At 38.9% G+C, this 20,851-nt stretch overlaps 1 protein-coding gene across 1 annotated transcript in view; it reads left to right on the top strand.

Moving 5' to 3' along the window:
- Window positions 1-20,523, top strand: part of LOC147711375 (uncharacterized) — a 34,355-nt gene extending 13,832 nt beyond the window's left edge. Inside the window, exons 5-8 of the mRNA XM_086922090.1 lie at window positions 7,396-7,455; window positions 16,989-17,426; window positions 18,532-18,747; window positions 20,166-20,523. Of these exons, the coding sequence (XP_086778216.1) occupies window positions 16,989-17,426; window positions 18,532-18,747; window positions 20,166-20,423 (912 nt within the window). The 5' untranslated portion in view covers window positions 7,396-7,455 and the 3' untranslated portion in view covers window positions 20,424-20,523. The remainder of the gene's footprint in view (window positions 1-7,395; window positions 7,456-16,988; window positions 17,427-18,531; window positions 18,748-20,165) is intronic.
- The last annotated feature ends 328 nt before the right edge of the window (window positions 20,524-20,851 follow it).

Below are 20,851 nucleotides of genomic sequence, written 5' to 3'. Positions count from 1 at the left end.
CCCTTCACTGTTGCACTCTCTACTCAGCCTCTCCCTGCACGGTCCTTTCACTGCTGCCCTCTCTGCTCAGACTCCCGCATCCAGCCAGCACGTCTGACTCATCCACTGCACCATCACTCACTGTTGCACTCTCTCCTCAGCCTCTCCCTGCACGGTCCCTTCACTGAAGCCCTCTCTGCTCAGACCCCCTCATCAAGGCTGCACCCATGACTCATCCACTGCACCATCACTCACTGCTGCACTCTCTCCTCAACATCTCAATGGACCATACCTTTACTGCAGCACTCTCTATATTATGCTCTCTGTATTAAACTCTCTGTACAACACTCTCTGTACAATGCTCTCTATACCACACTCTCTGGACTACGCTCTCTGGACTACGCTCTCTGTAGAATGCTATCTGTACATACACCCTCTGTACTACATACACCCTCTATACTATATACACCCTCTATACTACATACACACTCTATACTACATACACCCTCTATACTACATACACTCTCTGTACATACAATCTTCATACACGATCTCTAAAACACACTCTGATACACATGATATGTATTACGCTCTGTTATCTATGCTCTCTGTATTATACTCTCTGTGTTATGCTCTATGTGTTATGCTCTGTCTTACGCTCTCTGTTTTACGCTCTCTGTTTCTTACACTCTGTTTAGCACACTGTTTATACACGCTCTCTAACATATACTCTGTTACACATTATATATATATCACGCTCTGTTATCTATGCTTTATGTATTATGCTTTCTGTGTTAGGCTCTCTGTGTTATGGTCTCTATCTTGCGCTCTTTGGTTCTTACACTCTGTTCCTTACGCCCTTTTCGTACGCTCTGTTTCTTACTCTGTTTCTTACTCTGTTTCTTACTCTGTTTCTTTCTCTGTTTCTTACGCTCTGTTTCTTACGCTCTGTTTCTTACTCTCTGTTTCTTACTCTCTGTTTCTTACTCTCTGTTTCTTACTCTCTGTTTCTTACTCTCTGTGTATTACGCTCTGTGTATTACGCTCTGTGTATTACGCTCTGTGCATTACGCTCTGTGCATTACGCTCTGTGCATTACGCTCTGTGCATTACGCTCTGTGCATTACGCTCTCTGCATGACACTCTCTGTATTACGCTCTCTGTACCACATTCTCTGTACTACATTGTAAGAGTAGTTCAGAGAGTGTGTTGCAAAGAACATGGTACAGAAAGCGTGGTGCAGGAAGCGTGGTGCATAAAGCGTGGTGCATAAAGCGTGGTGCATAAAGCGTGGTGCAGAGAGTCTGGTGCAGGGAGCATGATGCAAAAAGTATAATGCAGAGAGTATGGTGCACTATAAGTTGGCAATCGCTGATGATGATAAAGTGAGTGCAGGTGAGAACCAATCTGCAAACTCCAATTGGGTTGCTTACCTGAGGCATTGCCAACTTTTTCACATCTTTTCACTTTCTATACATTCTGTCTGGCGCTCTCTGTCTGGCGCTCTCTGTCTGGCGCTCTCTGTCTGGCGCTCTCTGTCTGGCGCTCTCTCTTTGGCGCTCTCTGTCTGGCGCTCTGTCTCTTACGCTCACCCTCTGTACTACATACACCCTCTGTACTACATACACCCTCTGTACTACATACACCCTCTGTACTACATACACCCTCTGTACTACATACACCCTCTACTACATACACCCTCTGTACTACATAACACTCTGTACATACACTCTGTACATACACTCTGTACATACACTCTGTACATACACTCTTTAACACACTCTCTGTACCATACTCTCTGTACCACACTCTCTGTAATACACAATCTCTTTACATACTCTCTATACACACTTCCTATATTACTCGCTCAGCATTATGCTCTCTTTAATTTATTACACACTTTCTAGCACATTTCAATACTTTGTTGTAGAGTACGTTTGACATCCTCAACCTCTCCTTCCACCGTCCCTTCAATGCTGCAATCGCTCCTCTGCTTCTCTTTGCACCGTCCTTTCAATAATGCACTCTCTACTCACCTTCTCCCTGCACCGTCCATTCACTAATGCACTCTCTGCTCAGCTACCCATTGCATTGTCCCTTCACTGCTGCACTCTCATCAACTTCTCACTGCATCATCCCTCCACTGTGGTGCTCAGAGCATAAGGCAAAGAGCATAGTGCAGAGAGCGTTGTACAGAGATCTAGAGAGAATAAAGATAACATTAGCCAAATTGAAAAGATAACTTTTCACAAACTGTACAAAAACAGCATATCGAAACAACTTCATGCACAGTAGTGCATATCGCTGCAGGAAGACACCACGGGCCATGTTGGACCTACAAATGAGATAAAAAACATAAGATTAGCCTAAAAAAAAAAAATGGCTTACTTTTACACGGAAACAACAGCAACATACATACCCGTCTGAAGCAATCCGTGCACAGCGGTGCACATCGCTGCAGGAAGACGCCACGGGCCATGTTGGACCTACAAAAAAGATAAGAAACATAAGATTATTAAAATTGAAAAGATAGCTCACCTCAATCTGCAAAAGAGCCGCGGATCAGAACAACTCAGTGAATAGTGGTGCACATCGCTGCAGGGAGATGCACGGGCGATGTTGGACCTAGAAAAACGAAAATATACCTTTTCCAAATAAATTTGAAAAGAAACAAAAAACATACATACCGTTCAAAGGAGTACTAAGCAACTTCTTTCAGAGAGGGTCAGAGCAAAATGGCCTTTACATATCTACAGCCATTTTCAGAGTTCGGTATGTGCTGGGTCTGTGCTTTTGTTGTTCTGAGCAACACATAACGACACTCACTGTCTAAAGAACAGCAAAACTTAAAGGCCCCCAAATACACTCTCTATTATGATCTCTGTATTATGCTCTCTGTATTAAACGCTCTGTACCACACTCTCTGTACAATGCTCTCGAGACTACGCTCTCTGGACTACGCTCTCTGGACTACGCTCTCTTGACTACGCTCTCTGTACAATGCTATCTGTACAATGCTATCTGTACATAGACCCGCTGTAGTACATACACCCTCTATACTACATACACACTCTATACTACATACACCCTCTATACTACATACACTCTCTGTACATACAATCTTCATACACGATCTCTAAAACACACTCTGATACACATGATATGTATTACGCTCTGTTATCTATGCTCTCTGTATTATACTCTCTGTGTTATGCTCTATGTGTTATGCTCTGTCTTACGCTCTCTGTTTCTTACACTCTGTTTAGCACACTGTTTATACACGCTCTCTAACATATACTCTGTTACACATTATATATATATCACGCTCTGTTATCTATGCTTTATGTATTATGCTTTCTGTGTTAAGCTCTCTGTGTTATGGTCTCTATCTTGCGCTCTTTGTTTCTTAAACTCTGTTCCTTACGACCTTTTCTTACGCTCTGTTTCTTACTCGGTTTCTTACTCTGTTTCTTACTCTGTTTCTTACTCTGTTTCTTACTCTGTTTCTTACTCTCAGTTTCTTACTCTCAGTTTCTTACTCTCAGTTTCTTACGCTCTGTTTCTTACTCTCTGTTTCTTACTCTCTGTTTCTTACTCTCTGTTTCTTACTCTCTGTTTCTTACTCTCTGTTTCTTACTCTCTGTGTATTATGCTCTGTGTATTATGCTCTGTGTATTATGCTCTGTGTATTACGCTCTGTGCATTACGCTCTGTGCATTACGCTCTGTGCATTACGCTCTGTGCATTACGCTCTCTGCATTACGCTCTCTGTATTACGCTCTCTGTACCACATTCTCTGTACTACATTGTAAGAGTAGTTCAGAGAGTGTGTTGCAAAGAACATGGTACAGAAAGCGTGGTGCAGGAAGCGTGGTGCATAAAGCGTGGTGCATAAAGCGTGGTGCAGAAAGCGTGGTGCAGAGGACTGGTGCAGAGAGCATGATGCAAAAAGTATAATGCAGAGAGTATGGTGCACTATAAGTTGGCAATCGCTGATGATGATAAAGTGAGTGCAGGTGAGAACCAATCTGCAAACTCCAATTAGGTTGCTTACGTGAGGCATTGCCAACTTTTTCACATCTTTTCACTTTCTATACATTCTGTCTGGCGCTCTCTGTCTGGCGCTCTCTATCTGGCACTCTCTGTCTGGCGCTCTGTCTGGCGCTCTCTGTCTGGCGCTCTCTGTTTGGCACTCTCTGTCTGGCGCTCTGTCTCTTACGCTCACCCTCTGTACTACATACACCCTCTGTACTACATACACCCTCTGTACTACATACACCCTCTGTACTACATACACCCTCTGTACTACATACACCCTCTGTACTACATACACCCTCTGTACTACATAACACTCTGTACATACACTCTGTACATACACTCTGTACATACACTCTGTACATACACTCTTTAACACACTCTCTGTACCATACTCTCTGTACCACACTCTCTGTAACACACAATCTCTTTACATACTCTCTGTACACACTTCCTATATTACTCGCTCAGCATTATGCTCTCTTTAATTTATTACACACTTTCTAGCACATTTCAATACTTTGTTGTAGAGTATGCTTGACATCCTCAACCTCTCCTTCCACCGTGCCTTCAATGCTGCAATCGCTCCTCTGCTTCTCTTTGCACCGTCCTTTCAATAATGCACTCTCTACTCACCTTCTCCCTGCACCGTACATTCACTAATGCACTCTCTGCTCAGCTACCCATTGCATTGTCCCTTCACTGCTGCACTCTCATCAACTTCTCACTGCATCATCCCTCCACTGTGGTGCTCAGAGCATAAGGCAAAAAGCATAGTGCAGAGAGCGTTGTACAGAGATCTAGAGAGAATAAACATAACATTAGCCAAATTGAAAAGATAACTTTTCACAAACTGTACAAAAACAGCATATCGAAACAACTTCATGCACAGTAGTGCATATCGCTGCAGGAAGACACCACGGGCCATGTTGGACCTACAAAAAAGATAACAAACATAAGATTAGCCTAAAAAAACAAACATGGCTTACCTCTGAACGAAAACAACAACATACATACCCGTCTCAACAGCTTCGTGCACAGTGGTGCACACGGCTGCAGGGAGACGCCACGGGCCATGTTGGATCTACAAAAAGACAAAAAAAAAATAAGATTATTGCAAAAGAAAAGATAGCTTACCTCAAACTGCAAAAGAGCCGCGGATCTGAACAACTCAGTGAATAGTGGTGCACATCGCTGCAGTGAGATGCACGGGCGATGTTGGAACTAGAAATACGAAAATATACCTTTTCCACAAAATTAGTAAACAAAAAAAAACATACGTACCGTTCAAAGGAGTACTGAGCAACTTCTTTCAGAGAGGGTCAGAGCAAAATGGCCTTTACATATCTACAGCTATTTTCAGAGTTCGGTATGTGCTGGGTCTGTGCTTTGGTTGTTCTGAGCAACACATAACGACACTCACTGTCTAAAGAACAGCAAAACTTAAAGGCCCCCAAATACACTCTCTATTATGATCTCTGTATTATGCTCTCTGTATTAAACTCTCTGTACCACACTCTCTGTACAATGCTCTCTGGACTACGCTCTCTGGACTACGCTCTCTGTACAATGCTATCTGTACAATGCTATCTGTACATAGACCCGCTGTAGTACATACACCCTCTATACTACATACACACTCTATACTACATACACCCTCTATACTACATACACTCTCTGTACATACAATCTTCATACACGATCTCTAAAACACACTCTGATACACATGATATGTATTACGCTCTGTTATCTATGCTCTCTGTATTATACTCTCTGTGTTATGCTCTATGTGTTCTGCTCTGTCTTACGCTCTCTGTTTAGCACACTGTTTATACACGCTCTCTAACATATACTCTGTTACACATTATATATATATCACGCTCTGTTATCTATGCTTTATGTATTATGCTTTCTGTGTTACGCTCTCTGTGTTATGGTCTCTATCTAGCGCTCTTTGTTTCTTACACTCTGTTCCTTACGCCCTTTTCTTACGCTCTGTTTCTTACTCTGTTTCTTACTCTGTTTCTTACTCTGTTTCTTACTCTGTTTCTTACTCTGTTTCTTACTCTCAGTTTCTTACGCTCTGTTTCTTACTCTCTGTTTCTTACTGTGTTTCTTACTGTGTTTCTTACTCTGTTTCATACTCTGTTTCTTACTCTGTTTCTTACTCTGTTTCTTACTCTCTGTTTCTTACTCTCTGTTTCTTACTCTCTTTTTCTTACTCTCTGTGTATTATGCTCTGTGTATTATGCTCTGTGTATTACGCTCTGTGCATTACGCTCTGTGCATTACGCTCTGTGCATTACGCTCTGTGCATTACGCTCTGTGCATTACGCTCTCTGCATTACGCTCTCTGTATTACACTCTCTGTACCACATTCTCTGTACTACATTGTAAGAGTAGTTCAGAGAGTGTGTTGCAAAGAACATGGTACAGAAAGCGTGGTGCAGGAAGCGTGGTGCATAAAGCGTGGTGCATAAAGCGTGGTGCAGAAAGCGTGGTGCAGAGAGTCTGGTGCAGAGAGCATGATGCAAAAAGTATAATGCAGAGAGTATGGTGCACTATAAGTTGGCAATCGCTGATGATGATAAAGTGAGTGCAGGTGAGAACCAATCTGCAAACTCCAATTGGGTTGCTTACGTGAGGCATTGCCAACTTTTTCACATCTTTTCACTTTCTATACATTCTCTGTCTGGCGCTCTCTGTCTGGCGCTCTCTGTCTGGCGCTCTCTGTCTGGCGCTCTCTGTTTGGCACTCTCTGTCTGGCGCTCTGTCTCTTAGGCTCACCCTCTGTACTACATACACCCTCTGTTCTACATACACCCTCTGTTCTACATACACCCTCTGTACTACATACACCCTCTGTACTACATACACCCTCTGTACTACATACACCCTCTGTACTACATACACCCTCTGTACTACATACACCCTCTGTACTACATACACCCTCTGTACTACATACACTCTTTACATACACTCTTAACCACACTCTTAACCACACTCTCTGTACCATACTCTCTGTACCACACTCTCTCTAACACACAATCTCTTTACATACTCTCTGTACACACTTCCTATATTACTCTCTCAGTATTATGCTCTCACACTCTCTATACACACACACACAGTCTAACACGCTTTAAACGCACAAAATCTACACAACACTATTTACGACAATAAACTACACAATATTAAGTACATGCTTATCGAAAAACACTATAGTACAAATGCAACTCACTATTATTTATGACTTGCTCAAAAATACAAATACACTTTACTAAACACTTTCATTACCTTACCTTCTTTCTTGTAATACAATACATTAATAAATACTATTATTAAAAGTAGTAACTAATGCATTTTTCTCATTTTTCATAGGTTGCCAATTATTCCTTACAAGATCACAAGTTGCTAATTGCGTGTCCAAACAACATCGAGGTAAAAGTACATAACTGTTTTTGTTTCTCTATCCACTTGTAACAGTAAAAAGACTTTTAACAACATCAAATAGTATAGATCTATAAACAAGATAACATAACTCATTTACTCTCTATATATACATATATAAATATATATATATATATAGATATATATGTGTGTGTGTGCATGTATATAGATATATTTATATATATATATATGTTTATAGAATAGCCTACTTAAAGTAAAAATAAAAATACTCTAGTATAAATAAAAGACCTAAATATTATAAAACTAATACTTACAAGATTACAAGGAAAAAAATAGGCTAGAAATTAAAAGCTATAAAAATAAATCTCATTAATAACTATAATATAAATATAGCAATTTGCCAGTAAACTGTAACTATATACAAATAGAACATAGTCAATATACTCTTTAGACAAGAGTTTAAGAAAACAAAATCAGTGTAGCAATAAATATGATCCAAATACTGCAAGCAGATTATCATCAGGGGCATTTAAGATTTTCAAGTAATTCAAGAGGGAGACAATGTTTACCAAATAGCACATTTGCTATTATACACAACTATAGCAAAGTTGCAAATACATGGACTAAAGAAGATTTACATCACATTATGGACTTAGGTGAAGCTTTATACACAGATATGCATTCAATTAATAGTCAAATACTTATGCATCCAGACGAATTGCCTAATTTTATACAACACAATAACACTATCTATGCACTTAAGCTTAAAGAACCATCATATGGAGACATATTGAAACATTTTGACCCATCAACACCAACATTAATAACAACATTAAAAGCTGCACTAGATTGCAACTCAGGTGTTTTACTTTGCATGGAAAAGTATGTTATTTCTATTATAAACAATAACAATTCATACTTTGTATTTGATTCACATAGCCGCGATAACACAGGAATGCCTCACCCAAATGGAACATGTATTACTATACAAATACCATTTGAAAATCTTCTAGACTACATAACTAAGCTTGCACATAGCATTAAAGGTCCAAATGATAATTGCGTGCCATATGAATTAACTCCTATAAATATAACTACTATTAAAAAAGATACGCTTCAAAAAGCAATAGTCAATAATGAACAAAATAGAAATTCTATACCAAGAAAATATATATATGTGCATTCTACTGAAGCATGTTCTAATTTTTTTACACACGCCTTTCAGACACGTATAGAAAGAGCAAAAAATATCATACGTGAAGCAAAATTCAGAACCTTTACTAATGTAGAACAGCCATCAACATCATTAGCTAATACTCTTAGTACAAGATCAGATCCAAATGCATTTTTAACTCCTACAACACGTACAGAACTAACTACGACTAACAGCCATCACATAGATCCACCACAATATACTACTACACCACAGAATAATACTACAACTAACACATATGCTAGTATAGTTAGAAAAACACTTCACCAAAATAGCATAAACAAACATTTAGAAAAACAAACATCACAAGGTAATTTACATGCCAACACATATACAGATAGTAATGATCATGTTTATAAACGTATTCCTGTAAGTAATACAATAATAATTCCTGAAAATAGGGCCAATAGCATATTGACTAAAAGTCTAACAGACACAAATAGAGACCGAAATAATGCTAATTTGGCACAAACTCCACAAAATATAGATACGGTTAATACAACACAGGAGCATAAACAAAACACCATTGAAAACACATCTCAATATTCACAATCTCTAACAATGAGTCTATTTGCTATACTACACAACTACTGTAAACCAGCATCTACTTGGGACACTTTAGATGTTAATTGTATAATGGATCTTGGAGATGCTTTATATACTGAAATGCACTCTCTTAATAACGATAATTGTGAACTACTACATAATTTACCTAATTACATAGTTCACAATAACATAATATATTCTACTAAGCTGAAAAAAAACTTTCAAGGTGAGATAAATGAAGAAAACAAAAGTAAAAATGCTAAATTAATGTCAGCATTAACTTCAACAATTAATTTAGAAAATGGTGTTTTAATCAGTATAGAAAATAATGCAATTTCTGTATTTAAAAATAACCATTCTTACTTTATATTTGATTCACATAGCCAAGATGAAAAAGCAATACCACATCCTAATGGAACATGTATTGCTATAGAAATAGAATCTATTAATCAACTTATCCAATACATCATAAAGTTACCTAATAAAGGAAGACTAACACATTCACAAAGTATTAGTTTACAATTAACTCCTGTAAAAATTATAACAATTAGCCGAAAATCCCTTAACGCAACACTAAAAAACAATAGCGATAATAAAATGAAGTCTAAAAAAAACATATATGTCCATACTACACAAGTATTGGTAAATGCATTAACACATATTACAACTACAAACATACAAGTCAGAAATACAAGTACAAACACAGTAAACAGCAATTGTCAAGCAAATGAAGAGCTTTTAACAACACACAGTAATGTCACTGCCGACATAACTAATAGCAATGACAATGTCATAACTGTATCATTTACACATAGTGATCAATTACAAACACAAACTAGTAGGGTACAGGCGCAAAAAAGTAACAGGAAAAGAAAGCATATACAAGAAGCAGAAAATTCAGATTACACTGATACTAATATAAGGTTAGAAACAACAACTGAAATAATAAGTAGATTCCATGCCCAAATAAGATATGGTCCGGAGTATGCTTGCACTATTTGCAATCAATTATGGCATAAACAGAATTTAGTCAAAACACACAGTATTACAAAGAAAGCAAAATTCTTAGAGTGTAACATTAGCAAATTCAAAACTGATGAGATATGTAAAACATGTTACACGTATATCAATAGCAACAAAATACCCCCTTGTTCTTTTTATAATGGTATGACTTTTCCTAATATTCCAGCAGCTTTACAGTTGCATAATTTAGAAGAAAGATTAGTATCACCAAGAATACCTTTTTTACAAATTAGAGCACTACCACGTGGGTCCCAAAAATCTCTATCAGGTGCAGTAGTTAATGTACCTGCAGATGTTATGACAACTGTTACTGTTTTACCTAGGCAAGTTAATGATAACATGACGATTCCCATTAAATTAAAAAGAAAATTAAGTTACAAATCTTATACACATTTTGAGAATGTGAGACCTAATAAAGTTAAAAACGCTGCAATATATTTAGCAAGTACTAGCAATATGTTCAAAGAATATGGAGTCACCATTAATCCAGATTGGCAATATACACCAGCAAATATAACACCTTGTAATGACACTTCTGATACTAACGATACATCAGATTCTGAAGACAACATAGCAGCAGGGAATTTAGATACTATGTTAACGAATGAAACTATAACTACAGAAAATACTAATATTTTAAATTTAGCACCTGCAGAACATAACACACCAAGAGGTCTATATGAAGACATAGATTCTGAATATTTAGCTTTCCCTACAATATTTTGTGGCAAGCGAAGGCTAACAAATAAAGAAAGGCATGTACCAGTACATTACAGCACAATTTGTCAATGGGAATTAAGGAGTAATGATAAAAGAGTAGCAAAGTCTATAACTAATGTTTTCTTTAAATTGACTAAGTTGCGCATAAAGCAAATACATAGCAAAATATATATCTCCCTTAGGAAATACTTTAATAATGGCCATGTTATAACTGCAAAAGACATCAAACAAAAATTAGACAAAATTCTACAATTTAATGAGGGGTACAAAATACTTAAAACTGTACGTAGTTCACCACCATATTGGGAGCAATGCAAAAAAGATTTATTTGCTATGATCAGACAATTAGGGATACCAACTTTCTTTCTGACTTTATCAGCTGCTGAAACAAAATGGTATCATTTAATTAACATCTTATTGCGTAGTGAAAACCAAAAGGAATGTACAAAAGAAGAATTTCAAAATATGTCATGGGAAACAAAATGTGCATTAATACAACAAAATCCTATAACTTGTGCAAGACATTTTGACTTCCAAGTTAGAAAACTATTTAATTGTATACTATTACATGAAAGTAATCCAATCGGCAAAATAATAGATTACTTTTATAGAGTAGAATTCCAACAACGAGGATCCCCACATATACATGCCATAATATGGATCGAGAATGCCCCACAATATGAAACTTCTGAACTCAATAAAGTTATTACTTTTATCAATAAGTATGTAACATGTGCAAAAACTCAAGATCCAAATATAGAGTCTTTATTACCGCTCCAAAAGCACGGCCATACAAAGAATTGTCGTATTAAACATAAAAGAACATGCAAATATCAGTACCCAAAATATCCAATGCCAGAAACGTATATATTAGAACAATTAGAGCTAGACAAAACAGATCAAGAACTCCTTCAGCAAATTGAACTAATACATCTAACGATGAACTCACAAGAATTTCAAAATTACACTTTTAGTCAGTTTTTAGATTCAATGCAACTAGATATAAAACAGTATCTTAAATGTATACAATCAATTATTGAAAAGAAAACTATTTTTCTACAAAGAACACCTGCTGAATGCTTTATTAATAACTACAATCCTACAATTTTACAAGCATGGCAAGCAAACATAGATATCATAAACAAAAGGAATCCACTAGGTGGACGGCGGTTGTTACCACAATGGTGGGGAGCAACCAGTGTTGTTAAAATACCCCTCACACACCAACAGGCCCCTTGGTGTCATGCTTCATCATCGGGGTCTTCGCAAACCTCTACGGAATGCGGCGTGCTACGACTTCACGACTACGCAGGAGCACTTTATGAGTGAACTATGTGTTTGGTGTGTGAAGGTACCAATAATGTGAGTGGTGAGGTGAAAAGTGAGGAATTAAAAAATACCTGGCACGTGAGTGCTGAAAAAAATTTTTATTTAGTCTCCGGCTGGTATTATTAAAAAAAGTGCTAGAGTGGTTGTGGTTTACTAATTAGGGTAACCCAACCAAATTAGTGCGCACTAATTTGGTTGGGTTACCCTAATTAGTAAACCACAACCACTCTAGCACTTTTTTTAATAATACCAGCCGGAGACTAAATAAAAATTTTTTTCAGCACTCACGTGCCAGGTATTTTTTAATTCCTCACTTTTCACCTCACCACTCACATTATTGGTACCTTCACACACCAAACACATAGTTCACTCATAAAGTGCTCCTGCGTAGTCGTGAAGTCGTAGCACGCCGCATTCCGTAGAGGTTTGCGAAGACCCCGATGATGAAGCATGACACCAAGGGGCCTGTTGGTGTGTGAGGGGTATTTTAACAACACTGGTTGCTCCCCACCATTGTGGTAACAACCGCCGTCCACCTAGTGGATTCCTTTTGTTTATGATAGTTGCCAGGGGAGACAGAATCCACTTTTCCCTCTCCATCCCTCCTTTGTTAAAAATTATAAGCAAACATAGATATACAATACATCTTAGATGCATATGCCTGTGCTGTATATATTGTTTCATATATTAGTAAATCTCAACGTGGAATGAGCAAAATAATTGCACAAGCTGCAAAAGAAGTATATCACAATCCAAGTATAAAAGAACAACTCAAGCATATAGGTAACAAATTCTTAAACTGTACCGAGATAAGTGCACAAGAAGCTGCCTATCTCATACTTCAAATCCCTTTACGAAAAAGTTCGAGATCTTTTGTATTCATTAATACAAGCCCACAAGAAAAGAGGACATACCTATTAAAAGACATTGAGGCTATAAATTTATTGCCAGATACTTCTAATAACATTCAATATGAAAATATTATAGTAAAGTACAGCAAACGCCCTGAAATATTAGAAACATGTACATTAGCTGACTATGCATCTATGTATGATGTTAAAAAAAAAAAAAAAAAAAAGAATAAAGAAACCGACCATGAAAATTTTCTTGCAGAAAATAACTTTTATAGCTCAGATGAGGAAGAACTTGAGATTAATCTGCAAAATGAAGAAATAGAAGTAGACTACGCAAAACGCAAAAAACAAAAAATAATTCGATATTTTAGATTTAACAAAAACAATGACTCCGAAAATTATTATAGAGAATTGATAATGCTTTATTACCCATGGAGAGTTGAACATCAAATAATTGGTCAGAAAGAAACATATTATGAACGCTATCTAGAAATTCAAAGCACAATTGACTATTATCATAATAAATATAATAAAACATTAACAACAAACGACAATGAAAATAGTACATTAGATCCATTACTTATACCTCCCACAGAAATAGAAAATGATGACAACATATGTCCAGAAATACAAGCTAATGAACAAATAATCTATGACTTATCATTCGATTTAGGAATTAGAAGTACAACTATTGAAGAAGATTTAACAAATAATTTAATACCAAATGAGCAATATAACAGGATAATGCAAAATCTTACCAATGAACAACTTAACTTTATATACCATCACTTACATTGGATCAAAACAAAAGATACACCCTGCTACACATTTTGTACAGGTGGTGCAGGAGTTGGTAAAAGCTTCCTTATTACTGCGCTTTACCAAACATTACTACGATACTACAATACTAAAGCAGGAGAAAATCCAGACAACATATATGTATTGCTTACAGCTCCAACGGGCAAAGCAGCACATAACATTCATGGTAAAACACTACATAGTACTTTTAAAATACCTGTTTCGCAAACACTAGATCACAAACCACTAACTCATGAGAACAGGAGCACACTACAAAACCAATTAATGCATCTAAAAATAGTAATAATTGATGAAATCTCAATGGTAGGAGCAAATATATTCAATTTCATACATAATAGACTACAAGAAATAAAAATGTCTAACCTCCCTTTTGGTGGTGTATCAATTTTAGCAATTGGAGATTTTTATCAATTAAAGCCAGTATTTGACCCATACATTTTTGAAACTTCTAAATATTCATACAGACCATTAAGTACTAATCTATGGCAAGAACATTTTAAGTTATTTGAGTTAACTAAAATAATGAGACAGCTCAATGACTTACCATTTGCTGAACTACTAAACAGATTACGAGAAGGAAAACAAACTACTGAAGATATAATACAGATACAAACACGAGAATTAGAACCACCAGAAAACATTATCAAAACTATACCTTACATAATGGGAACTAACAATGAAGTTAATAGCATTAATAGTGCAGTTTTATTGCAACATATACAACATTACCCAGTTTACACAGCAACAGCAGTAGATACAGTTGCATCTGACTTAACTGAAATTGTTAAAAAGAAAATTCTTAGTCAATTGCCTACAGACTCAACAAAAACAATGGGCCTGCCATTCGTTGTCCATATTGCCTTGAAATTAAGATATGATCTAACTAGCAATATTAATGTTAATGATGGATTAACTAATGGTGCTACAGGCATAGTTGAATTTGTAGAAACAATAAATAACACCCCTAATGTTATATGGATTCATTTTGATGATGAAAATGTTGGTAAATATACAAGGCAGGAAAATAAACACATATATAACACTAACATTTTGCCTACTTGGACACCAATACATGCTATATCGCGCCATTTCCAATTTACCAAAAAATTTATCACCATTATACGCAAACAATTTCCCCTACGACAATCATCTGCACGTACTATACATAGAACACAAGGAGCTACTATTGAACCACTTTACATACACTTTAACAATAGCAAAGTACATCATATGCATTATGTGGCTTTAAGCAGAGCAAAATCATTAGCTAACATATATATTAAAAACTTTAACCCTGACAAAATAGCTGTCCATGATAAAGTACATGACGAAATGACAAGACTTCGAACAGATATGCTATTGCAAATATCTGTACCACAATTATGTAACTACAGCCAAATGTGTAATTTGATAGTGCAAAATATACGTTCACTGCAAAAGAATTACACAGCTATAAAAGCAGACACAAATCTAATGAATGCAGATATTCTATGCTTCACTGAAATAAACACTACTAGACCAGCTGATAGCAATACTTTCTTAATAGAACAGTACCATCTATTAATATTTGACAAATTCCACCATCAAGTAACAAACCATGGCATAGCAATTTACTACAGGAAAAATATTTTTTTAATTCCTATATATGAAACACAACACGAAATTGACATTCTACATTTTACTCTGCAGCTTAATAATTGCAACTACTTATTTGTTATACTATACAAACCACCACATGTACACATACAAATACTATTACAAGTTTTAAGTACGATATTGAACTTTTACCCTAATTATAATTACTGCATAATGGGTGACTTCAACATAGATTTAACACAAACATCACAAAATGCTGACATACTGCGACAATATATGGTAAACGAATTCAAATGTGAACAGAAAGTAACAGAATATACAACTGACTACAAATCGACTTTAGATCATATCTATAGTAATGTAAACTTAAGTCACTATGGTATATTAGAGTCATATTATAGTGATCACAAAGCTTTATGGGTTGCAATTTAGTAAGCATGGTGTATATATATGGGTGTATAAATAGTTCGCTATCTTTATGTGGCTAAAGCAATATTTATGTTAAGTACTAACTCAGTGGCTTTCTATGGGTATATATGTAGCTCTGTATATGTGTTGATAGCTCTCTGTGTGTATGGCTGTCTCAGAATATGGAAGTTTATGGATGTATCAATATGTAGTGCTCTATATGTATGTCTGAGTGATACACTTTATCTGTGTGTGGTAGACTCTCTCTCTATATATACCTCACTCTCTCTCTCCCTATCACTTTCTCTCACTAACTCTCTCTCACTACATCACTCACTCTATCTCACACACTACTTGACTCGCTAACTAACTCATTCACTCTCTCTAACTCACTCTCTATCTCACTACTCAACTCTATCTAAATAACAGCAACACAATAACACTACTTCACTAACTCTCACTCAATAGCTCATTAAATAACTGTTGCTACATACATCACTCTCTTGCTACATCACTCTCTAACACACTATCTCACAACTTCACTCTCTACCTCACTACATCACTGTCTCTCACTACATCACTCTCTCTCAATTTCACTCTCACTACATCACTATATCACGCCTCGCTCTCTCTAAAGTTCAGTCAGTCAATAACTCACTAACATAATCACTATCTCACTAACACACAAATTCTATCTCTTTACCTCACTACATCACTCTCTCTCAATCTCACTTCATCAGATTCCCAATCTCTTTATCACACTAAATAACTCCCACTCTCTATCACTAACGCACTCTTATATCACTAACTCACAACATCACTCTCTGTTTATATCTCTACATTCCTAAGCATCACTACCTAACTCTTTCAATACTTCACTCTGTCTCTCACTACCTCACTCTCTATCTACCTAACTCTCTCTCACTACATAACTCTCTCTATTTAATAAGCCAGTTATATAATTTCATAGGTTACTTTATGTTACTTCAAGATAAAGTACAATGTATTCAACAGTTATATTCAAAATGTATACTCACAATTTATTCTCATTTCAGATGATTTCTATACAAGAAATTAAGATGGGCAAACAAGATGAGAGCAAACCTTATCAAAAGGCTATAAAAGCAAACATTGTAACATGTTCTCAAAAAACAAACTACCAAAATGCTAAGAAAGAAAACAAAATCTTATACCACCTTGCCCTAGCAGATGAAAGTGGTACAATAAAAGCAACATGCTATAATGACGATTTTTACAATCAAACAAAACAAGGACATGGAATTATTATAAGAAATTTTCTAGCAAAGAACAATGTTGTACTTTTAACGAAAAATACTAAAATATCGAGGATGATACCTTTAACGCTTACTAGTGAGATTCTGGACGAAGCTAAAAATATACTAGAACCACCAGCTCCACCAGTATCACCGATTAAAACAATAAGACAAGCAAAATTAAGGACATTGATGAGCATAACAGGGACAATATCCGAGGTATGTTAAGAAGTACAACACCAACTCTATTCAAACATGCTCTCTGCCCCACACGATCTGCCCCCACGCTCTCTGCCCCACGCTCTCTGCCCCCACGCTCACGCTCTCTGCCCCACGCTCTCTGCCCCCGCGCTCTCTGCCCCCGCGCTCTATGCCCACGCGCTCTCTGTCCCCGCGCTCTCTGCCCCCGCGCTCTCTGCCCCCGCGCTCTCTGCCCCCGCGCTCTCTGCCCCCGCGCTCTCTGCCCCCGCGCTCTCTGCCCCCGCGCTCTCTGCCCCCGCGCTCTCTGCCCCCCCGCGCTCTCTGCCCCCCCGCGCTCTCTGCCCCCCGCGCTCTCTGCCCCCCCGCTCTCTGCCCCCGCGCTCTCTGCCCCCGCGCTCTCTGCCCCCGCGCTCTCTGCCCACGCGCTCTCTGCCCCCGCGCTCTCTGCCCCCGCGCTCTCTGCCCCCGCGCTCTCTGCCCCCGCGCTCTCTGCCCCCGCGCTCTCTGCCCCCGCGCTCTCTGCCCCCGCGCTCTCTGCCCCCCCGCGCTCTCTGCCCCCCCGCGCTCTCTGCCCCCCCGCGCTCTCTGCCCCCCCGCGCTCTCTGCCCCCCCGCGCTCTCTGCCCCCCCGCGCTCTCTGCCCCCGCACTCTCTGCCCCCGCGCTCTCTGCCCCCGCGCTCTCTGCCCCCCCGCTCTCTGCCCCCGCGCTCTCTGCCCCCCCGCGCTCTCTGCCCCCCCGCGCTCTCTGCCCCCCCGCGCTCTCTGCCCCCCCGCGCTCTCTGCCCCCCCGCGCTCTCTGCCCCCCCGCGCTCTCTGCCCCCGCGCTCTCTGCCCCCGCGCTCTCTGCCCCCGCGCTCTCTGCCCCCCCGCTCTCTGCCCCCCCGCTCTCTGCCCCCCCGCTCTCTGCCCCCGCGCTCTCTGCCCCCGCGCTCTCTGCCCCCGCGCTCTCTGACACCACGCTCTCTGCCCCCACGCTTTCTCTTCAACACACTCTCTTCACAAAAATATGTCTGCACCGCACTCTGTCTGCACCGCACTCTGTCTGCACCGCACTCTGTCTGCACCGCACTCTGTCGCCACTTACATCACTAATAAAAACTAATATTTACTTTATCTTTTACAGGAAGAAGAAACTAAAAACATTTTTGTGTCAGGACAAGAAACAAAATTAAAATCTATTACAGTTATAGACACAACAGACTCTGTCAAAATAACATTATGGAGAAATGCAACAGAATTCCCAATAACACTTGGAACGTATGTCAAAATGACACACTTAACTGTCCACGAGTTTAACAATGAGAAAATGTTAAATACTACGCGGAATACACATATAGAGGTAAGTACTACCCACACGCTCTGCCCCACACTCTCTGCCCACATGCTCTCTGCCCCCACGCACTCTGCCCCCACGCTCTCTGCCCCCACGCTCTCTGCCCCCACGCTCTCTGCCCCCACGCTATCTGCCCCCACGCTATCTGCCCCCACGCTTTCTGCCCCCACGCTCTCTGCCCCCACGGCTCTCTGCCCCCACGCTCTCTGCCCCCACGCTCTCTGCCCCCACGCTCTCTGCCCCCACGCTCTCTGCCCCCACGCTCTCTGCCACCACCCTCTCTGCCCCCCGCGCTCTCTACACCCCGCACTCTCTGCCCCCGCGCTCTCTGCCCCCACGCTCTCTGCACCACGCTCTCTGCCCCAACAGCTCTCCTCAACGCTCTCTGCCCCCACACTCTCTGCCCCCACGCTCTCTGCACACACGCTCTCTGCCCCCCGCGCTCACTGCCCCCCGCACTCACTGCCCCCCACGCTCTATGCCCCCCACGCTCTCTGGCCCCCACGCTCTCTGCCCCCACGCTCTCTGCCCCCCGCGCTCTCTGCCCCCGCACTCTCTGCCCCCCGCACTCTCTGCCCCCGTGCTCTGTGTATATGTAGATTTGAGTGCGTTTACCTGTATGTATGCAAAGCTCAATAAGTGGGTAGGTGTCTATGTGTGTTTCTTTAAGTGGCGCTATATGAGTATAATTAACTCTCTATGTCTATGTAGATGCCTCAATATGTATTTTACCTAAATCTATATCTTACAGCACTATCTATCACTACCGAACTCTCTCACTACCTCACTCTCTAACTCACTACATCACTCTCTATCTTACTACATCACAAATTCACTCTCTATCTATCTCACTACCTCACTTTCTCTTACTCTCTATCTCACTCCATCACTTTCACTACATAACTCGCAATATACCACACTCACTCTTTAACTGTAGATCTGTATCTTACAGCACTATCTATCACATCACTCTCTCACTACATCACTCTCAATATCACTACATCACTCTCTATCTTACTACATCACAAATTCACTCTATCTCACTACATCACTTTATCTCTATATCACTACATCTTTATATTACTTTCTATCTCACTACATCACTTTCAACACCTCACTCAAAATACATCTCGCTCAGTCTCTTCAAATCACTCTCGCTCTCTCACTACATCAATAAATATAACTCAAAACTCCACTCAATTTATCTCACTACCTCACTATCCTACAACATCTATCTCGCAAAATATCACAACTACACAATCTCCCACTAAATAAGTACATCACTCTCTCTCGCTCTCACTACCTCACTCTCTATCTTTAAAACTATCAGTTTCTATTTAACTTACCATCTGGACTACTACAATAACAGAATAATCACAATGCACACTATATGCCTCTATTAACAATTTTTTTTTACTTTGCAGGTAATAGAACCACCTTTGGAAAAAATAAATATTACAATATATGGGATTGAAAATACGACGCAAGAAAAATGTACACTAACGGTACACATTCAAGACACTGAACTTTTAAAATCAATGGACATCGAAAATACTATTATAATGGACTACTTCGATATACCTACAGACGTAGAAGACTTTAGTGAAGCTCTCATGCTAAAATTACCAAAAAATGTCAATGTTATATTTAAAAATGGCTCCATTATTGAAATAATCGAATAAAATTACTAAAATGTAATTTAAAGTGAACACTAATGCAAACTTTAAGAAATGTAAATCAAACTCTATATAAATTCTAATTAATAAAAATTTTTAAACACTTTTCAGTACTAATTATTTACAAACAACAACAATGTATTTGATCTTCTGAACTATCAATGCATATTTACAAATAGTCTAGGATTACCTCTGTATGTGTAAGTCAGTAGCTATGTATATCCTCACTCTATCTCAAACTCTCACTTTCACTGCCTCATTCTCTTCCCATCACAACGTCACTCACTCTCTCTAATCTCACTCTATCAATATCACTAACTCACTCTTTCAACATCACTAATCCACTAAATATATATCACTAACTCACTACTCACACAATCAAAGACTCAATACCTCACTCACTAACACAATATCTATCTCACTACCTCACAAAT

Source organism: Lissotriton vulgaris, chromosome 5 (assembly GCF_964263255.1).
Source record: "Lissotriton vulgaris chromosome 5, aLisVul1.2, whole genome shotgun sequence".
NCBI classification, from domain to species: domain Eukaryota; kingdom Metazoa; phylum Chordata; class Amphibia; order Caudata; family Salamandridae; genus Lissotriton; species Lissotriton vulgaris.
Note: the sequence above shows the minus strand (reverse complement) of the source record. Positions and strands in the feature narration are given on the sequence as shown.